At 47.0% G+C, this 15,085-nt stretch overlaps 1 protein-coding gene across 5 annotated transcripts in view; it reads left to right on the forward strand.

The window, feature by feature from the left end:
- The window catches only part of LOC124128477 (WASH complex subunit 4-like), a 158,583-nt gene that overhangs the window by 93,204 nt on the left and 50,294 nt on the right, over positions 1-15,085 (forward strand). For all 5 annotated transcript variants that reach the window (XR_007221664.1, XM_048397149.1, XM_048397150.1 and 2 more), the window contains 4 exons: positions 841-945; positions 2,020-2,109; positions 2,506-2,550; positions 4,196-4,304. Coding sequence is in view for 4 of the 5 variants with exons in the window: in XM_048397149.1 (XP_048253106.1) it covers positions 841-945; positions 2,020-2,109; positions 2,506-2,550; positions 4,196-4,304 (349 nt within the window). In the remaining variant the exon portion in view is untranslated. The remainder of the gene's footprint in view (positions 1-840; positions 946-2,019; positions 2,110-2,505; positions 2,551-4,195; positions 4,305-15,085) is intronic.

The raw sequence follows: 15,085 nt of genomic DNA on the forward strand, positions 1-15,085 counted from the left end.
TACACCTCAACTTACACCTCAACGTACACCTCAACGTACACCTCAGCTCACACCTACACCTCAACTTACATCCGAAATTACATATCAATTTACACCTCAACTTTCACCTACACTTAAACCTCAATTTACACCTCAACTTACACCTCATCTTACACCGACACTTACATCTCAACTAACACCCGCACTTAGACCCTCCCTCCTAAAGCTAATCCAAACTTACATCTCAACTTACACCCACACTTAGACCCTAACTCCTAAAGCTAACCCAAACTTACATCTCAACTTACACCCACACTTAGACCCTTCCTCCTAAAGCTAACCCAAACTTACATCTCAACTTACACCAACACTTAGACCCTCCCTGCTAAAGCTAACCCAAACTTACATCTCAACTTACACCCACACTTACACCTCATGTGTGGTGAACTGGCATAATTGTTCTTTTATTATTGGAGGAGACCAATATAGATATAGGCAAACGATTTGGCAGTTCTAGCAAATCTGGATCGGGTGGTCAGACTCGCTGACTTGCTTGATGCGTAGGTCGATGCTCATAATGTCAATCAGTGGATTGTGTGGTCAAGGCTTGATTATTTACAGACTGCCGTTATGTAGCTGGAATATTGCTGAGTGTGGTGCTAAACAATAAACAAACATGTAGCAAATCTGACCCAAATCATGAACATTTTCATCAATACCTGGACTTGAATTGGGCAAACAATTCTTGAGTCTCTGTTTAGGCTCTCTGTCAGCAGTATGTAATGATTCACTGTCAAGGCCGGATGGCATTCCTAATTATATGGTATTCTTTTTAATTTCTGTATTTACCTATCATTGCAGATATTTGTGGAGAGGACAAGCAACAACAAACATCTGAACACCATCAACATCCGGCACATAGCCAACTCTATACGGACACATGGCATTGGCATCATGAACACTACTGTGAGTCTCTTTGTTCACCTGTGTTTACTTGTGTTCACATGGAGAGGGGGCACGGGTGGTCCAATCATCTAAGGCGCTGCAGTTTGCTGTGCAGAGTTGCTTCAGGCTTTCCTCCCATGTTAAGCTTTCATGCTGTGATATAACTGGAATACTGTTAAAAGCGGGAAATCCTTGACAACTTTCATGGACCCTGTCTGAATGTATGTCCGAATGTGACACAGGATGTGGGATGAGGAGTCACATGTATGAAGTAGGACGAGTACTTCCATGTGTCACCGCTTGTAAGGACTAGCACTTAGCTGCAGCCATGCTGATTTAGTGTCATCACATCCTGATTGATTTGAGCAGTAGACTGGACGCCATTACCCAGGGTTCTTCTTTTCTCCCTGCTACCTGATCACCGACTCGGTGCTTCATGCTTCTTGGTGTGACATCATGGTTAGGTAATGATGAGTATAATACACTGCTGGTTGTGTAGTCAGGAGAAACTTTTTAAGTCAGTTAATTATGCTTGAAGATGTATAGCTCACCTGACTGAAAGTCAAGTGAACTTATGTTGTGTTCTCTTTGTTTGGTGTTTGTCATAAATTAAAGCAAAAAGTATTTATGCATAAAATATTTGAATATCAATGCTGACAGCAACTTGAGTTAAGCGGCTGTTGATATTTTAAAAACTTGGCGACATGTTCAGGTGAGCTACAGTGCTGTTGCACTAATTTAGGAATTTAGAATCAAAATCATTTTCTTTAGGCCTGTGCTAACAAGAGACCAACTGTAATTGGTCATCAGTGTCATAAGATACTGGGGGCGGGCAGGTAGCCTAGTGGTTAAAGCGTTCGCTCGTCATGCGGAAGACCCGGGTTCGATTCCCGACATGGGTACGATGTGTGAAGCCCATTTCTGGTGTCCCCCGCCGTGATATTGCTGGAATATTGCTAAAAGCTGTGTAAAACCATACTCACTCACTCACTCATAAGATACTGTATATTTGTGGTATTATCAACAAGCGTCAAATCTTGGCTGACATTTAACAACCTTTGATGAGAGCGATAACTAACTGAGTCTTCATTCCAGGTCAATTTCACGTACCAGTTCCTTCGCAAGAAATTCTTCATCTTCTCTCAGTTCATGTATGATGAACACATTAAATCCAGACTGATCAAAGTGAGTATTGAAAACAGATTGTTTATTGCTGGAACATGTTTTATGAATGTTTGGGATGACATGTCAAGCAGTGGCCATGGACCCTTTAGCATGGGGACCTTGGTCCTGTTCCGCAAAGCAATGTTAGCACTGGTGATCGTTACTCCCAATACACAGTTGCTGTTGGTGACATCTTCAGAGTTTCATACGGAATACTCCCTGCCCATGATGAGTTCAATCCAAATACCGGCAGAGGTAAGGGGAAATGGGCCTTAAGGTCGCGTTCAAGATTAGTGCACTGATGTAGCTCCTAAAACAATAAATGCAGCCAGCTGAACCATGTTTTTGGGTAACTTGGCTGCATGGCAGCAAGATAATAGTCAAGGAGAAGTCATTCTTGATGAATTAATTTTTCAGGACTGGAAGTTTTTCAAGGAAAATCATATGCAGACTGATCAAAAGGTAACATCAACCATGTCATTACATCGCTGTTACATCATAGTCTTTATAGTAACCAAGCTATCAATAGTGCCAAATACTATTAATTATATCACTGTTACATCATAGTCTTTATCATAACATAGCTATCAATAGTGCCAAATACTATTAATTATATCACTGTTACATCAGTCTTTATCATAACATAGCTATCAATAGTGCCAAATACTATTAGTTTTATCACTGTTACATCATAGTCTTTTCGTAACACAGCTATCAATAGTGCCAAATACTATTAGTTATATCACTGTTACATCATAGTCTTTATAGTAACATAGCTATCAATAGTGCCAAATACTATTAGTTATATCACTGTTACATCATAGTCTTTATAGTAACCAAGCTATCAATAGTGCCAAATACTATTAATTATATCACTGTTACATCATAGTCTTTATCATAACATAGCTATCAATAGTGCCAAATACTATTAATTATATCACTGTTACATCAGTCTTTATCATAACATAGCTATCAATAGTGCCAAATACTATTAGTTTTATCACTGTTACATCATAGTCTTTTCGTAACACAGCTATCAATAGTGCCAAATACTATTAGTTATATCACTGTTACATCATAGTCTTTATAGTAACATAGCTATCAATAGTGCCAAATACTATTAGTTATATCACTGTTACATCATAGTCTTTATACTAACATAGCTATCAATAGTGCCAAATACTATTAGTTATATCACAGTTACATCATAGTCTTTATCCTAACAGGGGCGGTCGGGTAGCCTAGTGGTTAAAGCGTTCGCTCATCATGCCGAAGACCCGGGTTCAATTCCCGACATGGGTACAATGTGTGAAGCCCATTACTGGTGTCCCCCGCCGTGATATTGCTGGAATATTGCTAAAAGCGGCGTTAAACCATACTCACTCACTCACTCTTTATCGTAACGTAGCTATCAATAGTGCCAAATACTATTAATTATATCACTGTTACATCATAGTCTTTATCATAACATAGCTATCAATAGTGCCAAAATACTATTAGTTATATCACTGTTACATCATAGTCTTTTCGTAACATAGCTATCAATAGTGCCAAATACTATTAGTTATATCACTGTTACATCATAGTCTTTATAGTAACTTAGCTATCAATAGTGCCAAATACTATTAGTTATATCACAGTTACATCATAGTCTTTATACTAACATAGCTATCAATAGTGCCAAATACTATTAGTTATATCACAGTTACATCATAGTCTTTATCCTAACAGGGGCGGTCGGGTAGCCTAGTGGTTAAAGCGTTCGCTCATCACGCCGAAGACCCGGGTTCAATTCCCGACATGGGTACAATGTGTGAAGCCCATTACTGGTGTCCCCCGCCGTGATATTGCTGGAATATTGCTAAAAGCGGCGTTAAACCATATTCACTCACTCACTCTTTATCGTAACGTAGCTATCAATAGTGCCAAATTCAGTTCAGTGTTTTACAGATATGGTGCAAGACACTTACAGTACCACATTCTGCAAATGGTCAGATGAAGTGTTGTAGATATTAATGTCATGTTTCACAAACTTTGTAAGTAAACAGTATATCATAAACACATGTATGAAAAGTAAGATCTGATATGAAGTCACATGAACTTGCAGTACCCATTTGAGCGAGCAGACAAGTTCAACAAGGGAATCCGGAAGTTGGGCCTGACACCTGATGGAGAGAGTTACCTAGACCAGTTCCGCACCCTCATCACACAGATAGGTCAGTGGTCATTCAGGCTCTATCCCTCATCACACAGATAGGTCAGTGGGCATTCAGTCTCTATCCCTCATCACACAGATAGGTCAGTGGGCATTCAGTCTCTATCCCTCATCACACAGATAGGTCAGTGGGCATTCAGTCTCTGTTCCTCATCATACAGATAGGTCAGTGGGCATTCAGTCTCTATCCCTCATCACACAGATAGGTCAGTTGGCATTCAGTCTCTATCCCTCATCACACAGATAGGTCAGTGGGCATTCAGTCTCTATCCCCCATCACACAGATAGGTCAGTGGGCATTCAGTCTCCTCTATCCCCCATCACACAGACAGGTCAGTGGGCATTCAGTCTCTATCCCCCATCACACAGACAGGTCAGTGGGCATTCAGTCTCTATCCCTCATCACACAGATAGGTGAGTGGGCATTCAGTCTCCTCTATCCCTCATCACACAGATAGGTCAGTGGGCATTCAGTCTCTGTTCCTCATCACACAGATAGGTCAGTGGGCATTTAGTCTCTATCCCTCATCACACAGATAGGTCAGTGGGCATTCAGTCTCTATCCCCCATCACACAGATAAGTCAGTGGGCATTCAGTCTCCTCTGTTCCTCATCACACAGATAGGTCAGTTGGCATTCAGTCTCCTCTATCCCTCATCACACAGATAGGTCAGTGGGCATTCAGTCTCCTCTGTTCCTCATCACACAGATAGGTCAGTGGGCATTCAGTCTCCTCTCTCCGTCATCACACAGATATGTCAGTGGGCATTCAGTCTCCTCTATCCCTCATCACACAGATAGGTCAGTGGGCATTCAGTCTCCTCTATCCCTCATCACACAGATAGGTCAGTGGGCATTCAGTCTCCTCTATCCCCCATCACACAGATAGGTCAGTGGGCATTCAGTCTCCTCTATCCCTCATCACACAGATAGGTCAGTTGGCATTCAGTCTCCTCTATCCCCCATCACACAGATAGGTCAGTGGGCATTCAGTCTCCTCTATCCCCCATCACACAAAGATAGGTCAGTGGGCATTCAGTCTCTGTTCCTCATCACACAGATAGGTCAGTGGGCATTCAGTCTCCTCTATCCCCCATCACACAGAGATAGGTCAGTGGGCATTCAGTCTCTGTTCCTCATCACACAGATAGGTCAGTGGGCATTCAGTCTCCTCTATCACCCATCACACAGATAGGTCAGTGGGCATTCAGTCTCTATCCCTCATCACACAGATAGGTCAGTGGGCATTCAGTCTCCTCTATCCCCCATCACACAGATAGGTCAGTGGGCATTCAGTCTCCTCTATCCCCCAACACACAGATTGGTCAGTGGGCATTCAGTCTCCTCTATCCCTCATCACACAGATAGGTCAGTGGGCATTCAGTCTCTATCCCCCATCACACAGATAGGTCAGTGGGCATTCAGTCTCCCTTATCCCCCATCACACAGATAGGTCAGTGGGCATTCAGTCTCCTCTATCCCCCATCACACAGAGATAGGTCAGTGGGCATTCAGTCTCTGTTCCTCATCACACAGATAGGTCAGTGGGCATTCAGTCTCCTCTTTCCCCCATCACACAGATAGGTCAGTGGGCATTCAGTCTCTATCCCTCATCACACAGATAGGTCAGTGGGCATTCAGTCTCCTCTATCCCCCATCACACAGAGATAGGTCAGTGGGCATTCAGTCTCTGTTCCTCATCACACAGATAGGTCAGTGGGCATTCAGTCTCCTCTATCCCCCATCACACAGATAGGTCAGTGGGCATTCAGTCTCTATCCCTCATCACACAGATAGGTCAGTGGGCATTCAGTCTCCTCTATCCCCCATCACACAGAGATAGGTCAGTGGGCATTCAGTCTCTGTTCCTCATCACACAGATAGGTCAGTGGGCATTCAGTCTCCTCTATCCCCCATCACACAGATAGGTCAGTGGGCATTCAGTCCCTATCCCTCATCACACAGATAGGTCAGTGGGGATTCAGTCTCATCTATCCCTCATCACACAGATAGGTCAGTGGGCATTCAGTCTCTATCCCTCATCACACAGATAGGTCAGTGGGCATTCAGTCTCTATCCCCCATCACACAGATAGGTCAGTGGGCATTCAGTCTCTTTCCCTCATCACACAGATAGGTCAGTGGGAATTCAGTCTCCTCTGTTCCTCATCACACATATAGGTCAGTGGGCATTCAGTCTCCTCTATCCCTCATCACACAGATAGGTCAGTGGGCATTCAGTCTCCTCTATCCCCCATCACACAGATAGGTCAGTGGGCATTCAGTCTCTATCCCCCATCACACAGATAGGTCAGTGGGCATTCAGTCTCCTCTATCCCCCATCACACAGATAGGTCACTGGGCATTCAGTCTCTCTCCCCTATCACACAGATAGGTCAGTGGGCATTCAGTCTGCTCTATCCCCCATCACACAGATAGGTAAGTTGGCATTCAGTCTCCTCTGTTCCTCATCACACAGATAGGTCAGTGGGCATTCAGTCTCCTCTATCCCTCATCACACAGATAGGTCAGTGGGCATTCAGTCTCTATCCCTCATCACACAGATAGGTCAGTGGGCATTCAGTCTCCTCTGTTCCTCATCACACAGATAGGTCAGTGGGCATTCAGTCTCCTCTATCCCTCATCACACAGATAGGTCAGTGGGCATTCAGTCTCCTCTATCCCCCATCACACAGAGATAGGTCAGTGGGCATTCAGTCTCTATCCCTCATCACACAGATACGTCAGTGGGCATTCAGTCTCTATCCCCCATCACACAGAGATAGGTCAGTGGGCATTCAGTCTCTTTCCCTCATCACACAGATAGGTCAGTGGGCATTCAGTCTCCTCTGTTCCTCATCACACAGATAGGTCAGTGGGCATTCAGTCTCTTTCCCTCATCACACAGATAGGTCAGTGGGCATTCAGTCTCCTCTGTTCCTCATCACACAGATAGGTCAGTGGGCATTCAGTCTCTATCCCCCATCACACAGATAGGTCAGTGGGCATTCAGTCTCTATCCCTCATCACACAGATAGGTCAGTGGGCATTCAGTCTCCTCTGTTCCTCATCACACAGATAGGTCAGTGGGCATTCAGTCTCCTCTATCCCTCATCACACAGATAGGTCAGTGGGCATTCAGTCTCCTCTATCCCCCATCACACAGAGATAGGTCAGTGGGCATTCAGTCTCTATCCCTCATCACACAGATAGGTCAGTGGGCATTCAGTCTCTATCCCCCATCACACAGATAGGTCAGTGGGCATTCAATCTCCTCTGTTCCTCATCACACAGATAGGTCAGTGGGCATTCAGTCTCTATCCCTCATCACACAGATAGGTCAGTGGGCATTCAGTCTCCTCTATCCCCCATCACACAGATAGGTCAGTGGGCATTCAGTCTCTGTTCCTCATCACACAGATAGGTCAGTGGGCATTCAGTCTCTATCCCTCATCACACAGATAGGTCAGTGGGCATTCAGTCTCTGTTCCTCATCACACAGATAGGTCAGTGGGCATTCAGTCTCTTTCCCTCATCACACAGATAGGTCAGTGGGCATTCAGTCTCCTCTATCCCTCATCACACAGATATGTCAGTGGGCATTCAGTCTCCTCTATCCCTCATCACACAGATAGGTCAGTGGGCATTCAGTCTCCTCTATCCCTCATCACACAGATAGGTCAGTGGGCATTCAGTCTCCTCTATCCCCCATCACACAGATAGGTCAGTGGGCATTCAGTCTCCTCTATCCCTCATCACACAGATAGGTCAGTTGGCATTCAGTCTCCTCTATCCCCCATCACACAGATAGGTCAGTGGGCATTCAGTCTCCTCTATCCCCCATGACACAAAGATAGGTCAGTGGGCATTCAGTCTCTGTTCCTCATCACACAGATAGGTCAGTGGGCATTCAGTCTCCTCTATCCCCCATCACACAGAGATAGGTCAGTGGGCATTCAGTCTCTGTTCCTCATCACACGGATAGGTCAGTGGGCATTCAGTCTCCTCTATCACCCATCACACAGATAGGTCAGTGGGCATTCAGTCTCTATCCCTCATCACACAGATAGGTCAGTGGGCATTCAGTCTCCTCTATCCCCCATCACACAGATAGGTCAGTGGGCATTCAGTCTCCTCTATCCCCCAACACACAGATTGGTCTGTGGGCATTCAGTCTCCTCTATCCCTCATCACACAGATAGGTCAGTGGGCATTCAGTCTCTATCCCCCATCACACAGATAGGTCAGTGGGCATTCAGTCTCCCTTATCCCCCATCACACAGATAGGTCAGTGGGCATTCAGTCTCCTCTATCCCCCATCACACAGAGATAGGTCAGTGGGCATTCAGTCTCTGTTCCTCATCACACAGATAGGTCAGTGGGCATTCAGTCTCCTCTTTCCCCCATCACACAGATAGGTCAGTGGGCATTCAGTCTCTATCCCTCATCACACAGATAGGTCAGTGGGCATTCAGTCTCCTCTATCCCCCATCACACAGAGATAGGTCAGTGGGCATTCAGTCTCTGTTCCTCATCACACAGATAGGTCAGTGGGCATTCAGTCTCCTCTATCCCCCATCACACAGATAGGTCAGTGGGCATTCAGTCTCTATCCCTCATCACACAGATAGGTCAGTGGGCATTCAGTCTCCTCTATCCCCCATCACACAGAGATAGGTCAGTGGGCATTCAGTCTCTGTTCCTCATCACACAGATAGGTCAGTGGGCATTCAGTCTCCTCTATCCCCCATCACACAGATAGGTCAGTGGGCATTCAGTCCCTATCCCTCATCACACAGATAGGTCAGTGGGGATTCAGTCTCATCTATCCCTCATCACACAGATAGGTCAGTGGGCATTCAGTCTCTATCCCTCATCACACAGATAGGTCAGTGGGCATTCAGTCTCTATCCCCCATCACACAGATAGGTCAGTGGGCATTCAGTCTCTTTCCCTCATCACACAGATAGGTCAGTGGGAATTCAGTCTCCTCTGTTCCTCATCACACATATAGGTCAGTGGGCATTCAGTCTCCTCTATCCCTCATCACACAGATAGGTCAGTGGGCATTCAGTCTCCTCTATCCCCCATCACACAGATAGGTCAGTGGGCATTCAGTCTCTATCCCCCATCACACAGATAGGTCAGTGGGCATTCAGTCTCCTCTATCCCCCATCACACAGATAGGTCACTGGGCATTCAGTCTCTCTCCCCTATCACACAGATAGGTCAGTGGGCATTCAGTCTGCTCTATCCCCCATCACACAGATAGGTAAGTTGGCATTCAGTCTCCTCTGTTCCTCATCACACAGATAGGTCAGTGGGCATTCAGTCTCCTCTATCCCTCATCACACAGATAGGTCAGTGGGCATTCAGTCTCTATCCCTCATCACACAGATAGGTCAGTGGGCATTCAGTCTCCTCTGTTCCTCATCACACAGATAGGTCAGTGGGCATTCAGTCTCCTCTATCCCTCATCACACAGATAGGTCAGTGGGCATTCAGTCTCCTCTATCCCCCATCACACAGAGATAGGTCAGTGGGCATTCAGTCTCTATCCCTCATCACACAGATAGGTCAGTGGGCATTCAGTCTCTATCCCCCATCACACAGATAGGTCAGTGGGCATTCAGTCTCTTTCCCTCATCACACAGATAGGTCAGTGGGCATTCAGTCTCCTCTGTTCCTCATCACACAGATAGGTCAGTGGGCATTCAGTCTCTTTCCCTCATCACACAGATAGGTCAGTGGGCATTCAGTCTCCTCTGTTCCTCATCACACAGATAGGTCAGTGGGCATTCAGTCTCTATCCCCCATCACACAGATAGGTCAGTGGGCATTCAGTCTCTATCCCTCATCACACAGATAGGTCAGTGGGCATTCAGTCTCCTCTGTTCCTCATTACACAGATAGGTCAGTGGGCATTCAGTCTCCTCTATCCCTCATCACACAGATAGGTCAGTGGGCATTCAGTCTCCTCTATCCCCCATCACACAGAGATAGGTCAGTGGGCATTCAGTCTCTATCCCTCATCACACAGATAGGTCAGTGGGCATTCAGTCTCTATCCCCCATCACACAGATAGGTCAGTGGGCATTCAATCTCCTCTGTTCCTCATCACACAGATAGGTCAGTGGGCATTCAGTCTCTATCCCTCATCACACAGATAGGTCAGTGGGCATTCAGTCTCCTCTATCCCCCATCACACAGATAGGTCAGTGGGCATTCAGTCTCTGTTCCTCATCACACAGATAGGTCAGTGGGCATTCAGTCTCTATCCCTCATCACACAGATAGGTCAGTGGGCATTCAGTCTCTGTTCCTCATCACACAGATAGGTCAGTGGGCATTCAGTCTCTATCCCTCATCACACAGATAGGTCAGTGGGCATTCAGTCTCTGTTCCTCATCACACAGATAGGTCAGTGGGCATTCAGTCTCTTTCCCTCATCACACAGATAGGTCAGTGGGCATTCAGTCTCCTCTATCCCTCATCACACAGATATGTCAGTGGGCATTCAGTCTCCTCTATCCCTCATCACACAGATAGGTCAGTGGGCATTCAGTCTCCTCTATCCCTCATCACACAGATAGGTCAGTGGGCATTCAGTCTCCTCTATCCCCCATCACACAGATAGGTCAGTGGGCATTCAGTCTCTATCCCTCATCACACAGATAGGTCAGTGGGCATTCAGTCTCTATCCCCCATCACACAGATAGGTCAGTGGGCATTCAGTCTCTTTCCCTCATCACACAGATAGGTCAGTGGGAATTCAGTCTCCTCTGTTCCTCATCACACAGATAGGTCAGTGGGCATTCAGTCTCCTCTACCCCTCATCACACAGATAGGTCAGTGGGCATTCAGTCTCCTCTATCCCCCATCACACAGATAGGTCAGTGGGCATTCAGTCTCTATCCCCCATCACACAGATAGGTCAGTGGGCATTCAGTCTCCTCTATCCCCCATCACACAGATAGGTCACTGGGCATTCAGTCTCTCTCCCCTATCACACAGATAGGTCAGTGGGCATTCAGTCTGCTCTATCCCCCATCACACAGATAGGTAAGTTGGCATTCAGTCTCCTCTGTTCCTCATCACACAGATAGGTCAGTGGGCATTCAGTCTCCTCTATCCCTCATCACACAGATAGGTCAGTGGGCATTCAGTCTCTATCCCTCATCACACAGATAGGTCAGTGGGCATTCAGTCTCCTCTGTTCCTCATCACACAGATAGGTCAGTGGGCATTCAGTCTCCTCTATCCCTCATCACACAGATAGGTCAGTGGGCATTCAGTCTCCTCTATCCCCCATCACACAGAGATAGGTCAGTGGGCATTCAGTCTCTATCCCTCATCACACAGATAGGTCAGTGGGCATTCAGTCTCTATCCCCCATCACACAGATAGGTCAGTGGGCATTCAGTCTCTTTCCCTCATCACACAGATAGGTCAGTGGGCATTCAGTCTCCTCTGTTCCTCATCACACAGATAGGTCAGTGGGCATTCAGTCTCTTTCCCTCATCACACAGATAGGTCAGTGGGCATTCAGTCTCCTCTGTTCCTCATCACACAGATAGGTCAGTGGGCATTCAGTCTCTATCCCCCATCACACAGATAGGTCAGTGGGCATTCAGTCTCTATCCCTCATCACACAGATAGGTCAGTGGGCATTCAGTCTCCTCTGTTCCTCATCACACAGATAGGTCAGTGGGCATTCAGTCTCCTCTATCCCTCATCACACAGATAGGTCAGTGGGCATTCAGTCTCCTCTATCCCCCATCACACAGAGATAGGTCAGTGGGCATTCAGTCTCTATCCCTCATCACACAGATAGGTCAGTGGGCATTCAGTCTCTATCCCCCATCACACAGATAGGTCAGTGGGCATTCAGTCTCTTTCCCTCATCACACAGATAGGTCAGTGGGCATTCAGTCTCCTCTGTTCCTCATCACACAGATAGGTCAGTGGGCATTCAGTCTCTTTCCCTCATCACACAGATAGGTCAGTGGGCATTCAGTCTCCTCTGTTCCTCATCACACAGATAGGTCAGTGGGCATTCAGTCTCTATCCCCCATCACACAGATAGGTCAGTGGGCATTCAGTCTCTATCCCTCATCACACAGATAGGTCAGTGGGCATTCAGTCTCCTCTGTTCCTCATCACACAGATAGGTCAGTGGGCATTCAGTCTCCTCTATCCCTCATCACACAGATAGGTCAGTGGGCATTCAGTCTCCTCTATCCCCCATCACACAGAGATAGGTCAGTGGGCATTCAGTCTCTATCCCTCATCACACAGATAGGTCAGTGGGCATTCAGTCTCTATCCCCCATCACACAGATAGGTCAGTGGGCATTCAATCTCCTCTGTTCCTCATCACACAGATAGGTCAGTGGGCATTCAGTCTCTATCCCTCATCACACAGATAGGTCAGTGGGCATTCAGTCTCCTCTATCCCCCATCACACAGATAGGTCAGTGGGCATTCAGTCTCTGTTCCTCATCACACAGATAGGTCAGTGGGCATTCAGTCTCTATCCCTCATCACACAGATAGGTCAGTGGGCATTCAGTCTCTGTTCCTCATCACACAGATAGGTCAGTGGGCATTCAGTCTCTTTCCCTCATCACACAGATAGGTCAGTGGGCATTCAGTCTCCTCTATCCCTCATCACACAGATATGTCAGTGGGCATTCAGTCTCCTCTATCCCTCATCACACAGATAGGTCAGTGGGCATTCAGTCTCCTCTATCCCTCATCACACAGATAGGTCAGTGGGCATTCAGTCTCCTCTATCCCCCATCACACAGATAGGTCAGTGGGCATTCAGTCTCCTCTATCCCTCATCACACAGATAGGTCAGTTGGCATTCAGTCTCCTCTATCCCCCATCACACAGATAGGTCAGTGGGCATTCAGTCTCCTCTATCCCCCATCACACAAAGATAGGTCAGTGGGCATTCAGTCTCTGTTCCTCATCACACAGATAGGTCAGTGGGCATTCAGTCTCCTCTATCCCCCATCACACAGAGATAGGTCAGTGGGCATTCAGTCTCTGTTCCTCATCACACGGATAGGTCAGTGGGCATTCAGTCTCCTCTATCACCCATCACACAGATAGGTCAGTGGGCATTCAGTCTCTATCCCTCATCACACAGATAGGTCAGTGGGCATTCAGTCTCCTCTATCCCCCATCACACAGATAGGTCAGTGGGCATTCAGTCTCCTCTATCCCCCAACACACAGATTGGTCTGTGGGCATTCAGTCTCCTCTATCCCTCATCACACAGATAGGTCAGTGGGCATTCAGTCTCTATCCCCCATCACACAGATAGGTCAGTGGGCATTCAGTCTCCCTTATCCCCCATCACACAGATAGGTCAGTGGGCATTCAGTCTCCTCTATCCCCCATCACACAGAGATAGGTCAGTGGGCATTCAGTCTCTGTTCCTCATCACACAGATAGGTCAGTGGGCATTCAGTCTCCTCTTTCCCCCATCACACAGATAGGTCAGTGGGCATTCAGTCTCTATCCCTCATCACACAGATAGGTCAGTGGGCATTCAGTCTCCTCTATCCCCCATCACACAGAGATAGGTCAGTGGGCATTCAGTCTCTATCCCTCATCACACAGATAGGTCAGTGGGCATTCAGTCTCTATCCCCCATCACACAGATAGGTCAGTGGGCATTCAGTCTCTTTCCCTCATCACACAGATAGGTCAGTGGGCATTCAGTCTCCTCTGTTCCTCATCACACAGATAGGTCAGTGGGCATTCAGTCTCTTTCCCTCATCACACAGATAGGTCAGTGGGCATTCAGTCTCCTCTGTTCCTCATCACACAGATAGGTCAGTGGGCATTCAGTCTCTATCCCCCATCACACAGATAGGTCAGTGGGCATTCAGTCTCTATCCCTCATCACACAGATAGGTCAGTGGGCATTCAGTCTCCTCTGTTCCTCATCACACAGATAGGTCAGTGGGCATTCAGTCTCCTCTATCCCTCATCACACAGATAGGTCAGTGGGCATTCAGTCTCCTCTATCCCCCATCACACAGAGATAGGTCAGTGGGCATTCAGTCTCTATCCCTCATCACACAGATAGGTCAGTGGGCATTCAGTCTCTATCCCCCATCACACAGATAGGTCAGTGGGCATTCAATCTCCTCTGTTCCTCATCACACAGATAGGTCAGTGGGCATTCAGTCTCTATCCCTCATCACACAGATAGGTCAGTGGGCATTCAGTCTCCTCTATCCCCCATCACACAGATAGGTCAGTGGGCATTCAGTCTCTGTTCCTCATCACACAGATAGGTCAGTGGGCATTCAGTCTCTATCCCTCATCACACAGATAGGTCAGTGGGCATTCAGTCTCTGTTACTCATCACACAGATAGGTCAGTGGGCATTCAGTCTCTATCCCTCATCACACAGATAGGTCAGTGGGCATTCAGTCTCTGTTCCTCATCACACAGATAGGTCAGTGGGCATTCAGTCTCTTTCCCTCATCACACAGATAGGTCAGTGGGCATTCAGTCTCCTCTATCCCTCATCACACAGATATGTCAGTGGGCATTCAGTCTCCTCTATCCCTCATCACACAGATAGGTCAGTGGGCATTCAGTCTCCTCTATCCCTCATCACACAGATAGGTCAGTGGGCATTCAGTCTCCTCTATCCCCCATCACACAGATAGGTCAGTGGGCATTCAGTCTCTATCCCTCATCACACAGATAGGTCAGTGGGCATTCAGTCTCTATCCCCCATCACACAGATAGGTCAGTG

The sequence above is a fragment of the Haliotis rufescens genome, unplaced genomic scaffold, assembly GCF_023055435.1.
Source record: "Haliotis rufescens isolate VD_foot unplaced genomic scaffold, xgHalRufe1.0.p SCAF_16, whole genome shotgun sequence".
In the NCBI taxonomy this organism is placed as follows: domain Eukaryota; kingdom Metazoa; phylum Mollusca; class Gastropoda; order Lepetellida; family Haliotidae; genus Haliotis; species Haliotis rufescens.